We start from the raw sequence: 6,766 nt of genomic DNA, 5'->3' as shown, positions 1-6,766 counted from the left end.
CTAAGCACCACGTCCCTCAATTCAGAATTGGATCCCAACAAAAATCGACCCTTATGGTAAAGAATTCCATCTCTCTCTGTGATATCATTACTCCCTAACTCCTGCTCGTGTAATTTACCACGGATGCTAACCAATTCAGGTTCAGTAGAGTTCTCAGCCTTGATCTGCTCCACTAGCTGAAAAATAGCCTCTGAGACTAAGGACAAGGACATACCACTGTGGTCTTCCTCCATACATCTAGATAAGGAGCCAGCAACAATATTAGCTGTACCAGGTATATATTCTATGACAAAATCAAACCCCATCAACTTACAGACATATTTTTGCTGCTCAACTGTCTGGACAGTTTGAGTGAGTAACTCCTTTAAGCTGCGATGATCAGTACGTATAACAAAGTTGGACCCCAACAAATAGTGGCGCCATTTCTTTACCGCTTCTGTCACTGCATACAATTCCCTAACATAGGTGGATGCCACACTCATTCTTGGACCCAACTTCTTGCTGAAAAAAGAGATAGGGTGATTGTCTTGTTGAAGGACAGCCCCTATGCCTAAGGAAGAGGCATCAGTTTCCACAATAAAAGGCTTGGTGAAGTCGGGCAGAATCAAAACTGGTGTCCTTGACATTGCTTCCTTTAACACCTCAAAAGATTTTGCAGCCTCTTCACACCAATGAAATGCATCAGATCTCAACAAATCAGTCAAAGGTGAGGCCATGGTAGCATAATTTTTAATGAATCGTCTATAATACCCAGTGAGACCAATGAAACCTCTCAACTGCTTAATAGTCTTGGGCTGTGGCCACTGCATCATTGCCACTATCTTCTTAGGGTCAGCCTTAACTCCAGCCCCTGAAACTACATGTCCCAAGTAATCAATTTCAGCCAAAGCAAACCTGCATTTACTGAGTTTAACCATAAACTGATTTTTCTGTAAACAGCCCAAAGTGACAGTGAGATGATGATAATGTTCCTCAAGAGATCCACTGTAAACTAAGATATCATCGAAGAATATGATGATGAATCTTCGAAGGTAAGGAAGAAACATATGGTTCATGGCCGCTTGGAAAGTTGAGGGCGCATTGGTCAAGCAAAAGGCATCACCAAAAACTCATAATGCCCCTCATGAGTCCGAAAAGCAGTCTTGGATGTATCCTCAGGCACCAAAAGAATTTGGTGATATCCACTACGCAAATCCAATTTAGAGAAAACCTTAGCACCATTGAGTTCATCAAGTAATTCATCGATTATGGGAATGGGAAAACGATCCTTTATAGTGTTGTTATTCAAGGCACGGTAATCAATACACATTCGCCAAGAATTATCTTGTTTCTTCACAAGCAAAACTGGAGATGAGAATGGACTCCTGCTTTCCTTTATGAAACCCGAATCCAACAATTCTGAGACCTGCTTCTCTATCTCCCCTTTCTGATGGTGTGCATATCGGTACGGTCTCACATTGACCGGCTTGGCATCCTAAACCAGATGAATAGCATGGTCACAGCCCCTAGGTGGTGGCAGCCCTGTGGGAAACTGGAAAACAGTGTGAAATTGCACCAGAATATCCCATATGGCTGCAGGAATTTGAGCCTTCAATTCCTTTAATTCAGGTGAGACATCTGAGACTCCTTCTCCTGCCAAATGGAAACAGTTTGGGGCCCTTATATTTCTAGCCACACCAGAATTTTCACCAGTCAACACCACCCTCCCTCCTTTGAACAAGAACTCCATAGACATGTCAGTGTAATCATGGATAACTCGGCCAAGGGTACTTAACCAAGACATGCCCAATATTATGCCCAAATTGGCTAACTCAAGGACCCACAAATCCATAGAAAACTCATTCCCCTGGATATTTAATAGAACCTCCATGCATTTTCTATCACAGATTAAAAACTCCCCATTGCCTAGGAACACACGCATCTTAGGCACCTTGACAGTAGCTAAACCAGAAACATCAACTAACTTCTTTTGGACAAAACAATGTGAGCTACCAGAATCCACAAGAACAGGTACTAACCTTCCCTTAATCTCCACATGGAACTGAAGCGCTCGAGGATGTCTTTCCCCAGCCAAAGAGTGTATGGCTGCCACATGAGACTCCTCAGGAACAGGGTCAGGTTGCCACACAATATGTTCTTCTGCCTCAGTCTCCAATTCCTCAGAATCACCTATCATCAAAAACAACTTGCCCTTACACCGATGGCGAGAGTTCCATTTTTCATCGCAGGTATAACAAATCCCCATATCTCGCTTCTTCTGCATCTCCTCATGAGACAGTTTCCGATAAGGAGTTGAAGAAGGTAAAGCAGGAACACCTGGTTTTTGAGTAGGTAATACTGTAGAAATTGGACTTGGTTGGTCCACAGTATAGGTGTTTTTAGCAAAACCTTTCTTAAGCCCTGAAGAAAAAGATGAACGCAGCTCCACAAAGTGTGCATCATAGGTAATAGCCAGTTGCATTGCTTGATGGAGTGAGGTAGGAGAATGAAGTTGGATGGCTCGACGCAAATCAGGCAACAAACCAGAGACGAAGAAACACATCAAAACCTCATCACTAAACTCAGCGACTTGATTAATCAAAGCCTCAAAGTTTCGGATGTACTCACTCAATGTACCTTCCTGAACCAACTTCGAAAGAACTCCACGTAAATCCTGATAAGCAGTACCCCCAAACCTTTGACGAACCGCAATCTTCAGATCCTCCCAAGCATGAATGGATCCTCCACTGAAAAGCCACTGAAACCAAGGACTAGCTAAACCCTCCATTTTCATCCCAGCCAAACGGACCTTGATGTTCTCCGGCACTTGCTGTAACCCAAAATACAACTCGGTGCGAAAAATCCAGCCATTAGGATCGGTTCCGTTGAAAATTGGACGCTCCATCCTAACCGATTTCAGCCATGAACGCGGATCATTAAGATCGATGCGAGGAATATGTATTCCCCCAGACTCAGTAGAAGAGGAGGCATGAACTCCTTTCGAATGAGCATGTTCTGTAGCACGAACCTAAGCCTCAATCACCGCTGCATGAATCTGTTGAAGTTGAGAATTGATGCCAACAAACTGGGTTTGATGATCGAGAAATCGCTGTTCCACCCGCGATTGCAGATCCTCGAAGTTTCGTTCGATTCGCAGTTGGAAAGTACCAAACTCCTCAGCCAATTCCTGAACCCTCATTTTGGATTTCCGAAGGAGCTCAAAAGATGAAAGCACCAATGTTAAGGGACGCAAACCCTTAATCGATACCAAACTCAATTTCAGAGAGAAAAAGATAAGAAGGAAAAGGAAATCAATCGTATATTTCAGAATCCCTTACCAAGATGACAGATAGGTTCTTTTGTAATACACGTGTAGCTTACCAAGCTCTATTCCTAACAACTACACAATGTTGTATCTGATTACTAACTCTCTCAAACACCCCATTGGGCTTGCTAACACTTACTAACATAATCCCTGGCCCATGAAGGGGCCCCAACCATCCTCCTACTCTTGGGCCTGTTATCAGTTACCTTATCATAAAGAGATTCACAATTCTTGGAGAGGATAAAGAGGTTCAAATTCAAAACCAAATCAGCTGCGGTCATTAAAATTTCAGACACTGGTTGATTTTGGAAAAAATAATATTGGCTAATTATGGTGTAGGGTTTACTATCCCCTCTCTATTCTTAACACTCGGTTTCACATTTTTTCTATTAAGATCTCTATTATAGTGAAAATAGGAGAAAAAGATCCTATTCTTGGAGTGTGAACTTATGCATGACGCTATTTTTAAATCATTGTCATTAAATATATTAATTGTCGTCAAATATGTCTTCAAAAAAAAAAACACGTGATTTATATTACCTGTTTTATATTCTAAATCCTCTAGTATAGATACATTCAATTTTAGCAAGCCCATCTTTCAACCTCTGTTAATATATTATGAAGTGGAAGTCAACTTCTTTTGTCTTATTCTTTTTTTGATTTTTTTGTTGGGTTTGCTCTTTTACTAAAGCCCAAATGGGTTATTAGTATGAGAAGAGCCCAAGGAACCTAGAGCCCAATGAGCTAGGGTTTCTTGGAACCCATATAAATAGTACCTCTTAAGTCATCAGCCTCCGAGGTCTTTTTTGTGAGAAAGAGGCAAGCTCAGAATCTAATCAGTGCCCACACACTTCCCCTTCCTCCTCGAGAGATAGTTTGGAAGATCTGCCACAGTCCAGCTTCAAGGATGTTGTTCGTGCTGCGGCGCTGAGGTGAGCTGTTCGTGAAGAGGAATCCTACAAGGGAAGATTCTACACGAGACCTGCGCACCGAGAGGTAATTGAGAAACAAGGATGATTTAGTAAGCATACCAATGTACTAGGTCCTAAACCGCTTCCGCATAAATCTAAGATTTCCTATAATTGGTATCAGAGCCTTGTTCATGTAATTAGTTTTGCTTCTTGAAATGTGGCACCTAGGGTTCTAGGATTATGGTATGAATCTAGCATGTGTATTTTATAATTCATTTTCATAAAAGTTTAAATTTTAATCGGTAAAAATGCTTTAATCCATGGTTAGGGTCTCTCGTGTATTTCTCGATTTGTAACAAGGAGGCTAATCCCATATGATTAGGTTTCCTCCTTGCTGTTTTTGTTTATTTTTGGAATTTCTGTGTATTTTTTCAATATTTTGTAAAAGTTCAAGATCGAGAAATCGCGAGGAAGATGCGCAGTCATCACTGTCGGAGACTTTTCGAGGACTTCCTGATCTCAGAACGAGACGATCTATATATGGTTGGAAAGAGGACGGAAATACGAACGTAACGGTGGGTGGATCGCAGCCATCGGAGACTCCACGCTCCACCACGCGCCTCCACAAGAGGCTGAGAGTGGCCGCCACTCTCCGGCAAAGAATGAGAGAGTGAGGGAGCGTCCAGCCACCTTTTTGGGTGGTTCCGGCGGCGGTGCACTCGTCTCTACGTGGCAGTCCTTCCCCTGGAGTTTCAGCCTGATTTGACTTCGGGTGACGGCGCGGCAGACCTGACGGCTAGGGTTCCTCTTTCGCGTCCTAGGGTTTCTCGCCAAAGGATTGGGTCTTTGGGCTTTTGGGCCCATGAAACCCTAAAGGGGCTTGAGACAGATACTATGGGCTAGGCGAAAGTCGAATTCCAAAGTTGTATTATTTAATTTTATTTTCTTTAAAATAGGAAGGCCATGGATTAAAATAATTATGATTTATTATTTAATGCTTTTATTGATTGGTATAAATTATATGATTGATAACATGCTTTATTGCGATAACATGCCATATAGAATATGTGGTGCCATATTGTTGCATAACTTGTATGATTGCATGAGCATAATAGCTATTATGTCTTCAGCGACTAGTATGATAGTTATTATGAGATTATTTTGATTTTAAATCATCCTAAGAAATTAATTAATAATTATTATGATTTTTATTAAAAATGTAGATTAATAATTGAATTAATTAATTTTGGATAATTAACATCAAGACAAATAATCGTTATGGAAATTATTTTGATTTCAAATTATTCTCATAAATGATAATTATTATGATTGTTGCAATCTAGATTAATAATTAAGTCAGCTATTTGGATGATTTAAATCTAGAAAAATAATTAGAGAAAATTTCCTAAGAGAATTCTTTTATTTTGCGAGTAATTTGTGGGTTTTCTGAAATGGTAATGGAATAACACACGCTGCATACAACCTTCATGTATCATGATTGTTTGGAGCACACGCTGACGTAAAGTGACCGGATTTCAAGACCTTAATGCTTTCAAAATTATGTTAAGCTTAGTGCACGTTTATCGGCGCTCTTACTTATATAGTTTTTGAAATCGAACAAAGGATACTCTCAATTAAATAATGGGAAAAGTGTGTATAATTTTAAATGATGTAAAGTTGTGTCATTTTAAGAGAGAGAAAGAGATAGATTAAGGAGGAGAGAGAGTTGACAAAAAAAAATAAAGGTGTGGGTCCCACCTCTTTGTGAGAGTGAAAGGATGTAAGTTGTGTAATTTTAAATGATAGACACTTTTCCCTTAAATAATTCTTGGAAATTAGAAAATGTTGCTTATGTTGAATGGAAGGAGATTTAAATTAAGAGATTAATTTAACCTTCAAGCGCATTATAGGACCATTAATAAAACAATCATGTGAAGTCCCATCGAATAAGCATGATTGGATTTTATTAGATTGGACTTAAATATCTATGGGAGGAGATTTAAATTAAGAAATTAATTTAACCTCCAGGCGCATTGTGGGCCTATCAATAAAATAATCATGTGAGGCCCCAACGGATAAGCATGATTGGATTTTATTGGGCCTTAATAATTTCAAAATTTTAATAAAGTATTGTACGGCCCATCGTCGATAATACTAAGTTATCAAAGATAATTTTGAAATTAAACAATGAATTCGACTGAGCTTATGAAAATTCTCAAACAAAAATGTTGAATGGGTGAAGGTTTTAAAAATTAATTAATTTTAAAACCTGCGGGCTCCATTTGTGGGTTTATTAGTGAAATGGTTATCGCTGAAGCTCCATCGGATAAGGATAATCAGATTTCACTAGATTAAATCTTAATAATTTCAAAATTTTAGTAAAGTATTGTACGGCCCATCGTCGGCAATGCTTAGACACTAAGGATAATTTTGAAATTAAACAATGGTTAATTACATTCAACTTTGGTAAAATTGTTAACCCTCCCATCGAGGCTCTGGCAATGGCACTGAAGGCCCAAATAACAATTTTGGTTTTTACAAGTGACTTGCA

The 6,766-nt window shown here is 39.5% G+C and overlaps 1 protein-coding gene across 1 annotated transcript; it reads right to left on the bottom strand.

Moving 5' to 3' along the window:
- Nucleotides 1-1,084: 1,084 nt before the first annotated feature.
- Nucleotides 1,085-3,585, bottom strand: LOC133292167 (uncharacterized). Its single transcript, XM_061490547.1, has 3 exons — nucleotides 3,448-3,585; nucleotides 1,556-3,007; nucleotides 1,085-1,474 (listed from the first exon to the last, which is right to left on the bottom strand). Exons 1-3 carry the CDS (start codon nucleotides 3,583-3,585, stop codon nucleotides 1,085-1,087), a joined length of 1,980 nt encoding a protein of 659 aa, XP_061346531.1.
- Nucleotides 3,586-6,766: the final 3,181 nt, after the last annotated feature.

This window comes from Gastrolobium bilobum, unplaced genomic scaffold (genome assembly GCF_033153095.1).
Source record: "Gastrolobium bilobum isolate Gb01-03AN ecotype WA unplaced genomic scaffold, APGP_CSIRO_Gbil_v1 utg45669, whole genome shotgun sequence".
NCBI classification, from domain to species: Eukaryota; Viridiplantae; Streptophyta; class Magnoliopsida; order Fabales; family Fabaceae; genus Gastrolobium; species Gastrolobium bilobum.
This window is presented reverse-complemented; position numbering and strand designations above follow the sequence as displayed.

Coding starts and splice junctions, on each gene's coding strand:
- LOC133292167 (XM_061490547.1), bottom strand. CDS start 3,585: ATGACCGCAGCTGATTTGGTTTTGAATTTGAACCTCTTTATCCTCTCC. Junction 3,008..3,447: donor CTTCATGGGCCAGGGATTAT/GTTAGTAAGTGT, acceptor ATTGAGGCTTAG/GTTCGTGCTACAGAACATGC. Junction 1,475..1,555: donor CAGCCATATGGGATATTCTG/GTGCAATTTCAC, acceptor CATCTGGTTTAG/GATGCCAAGCCGGTCAATGT.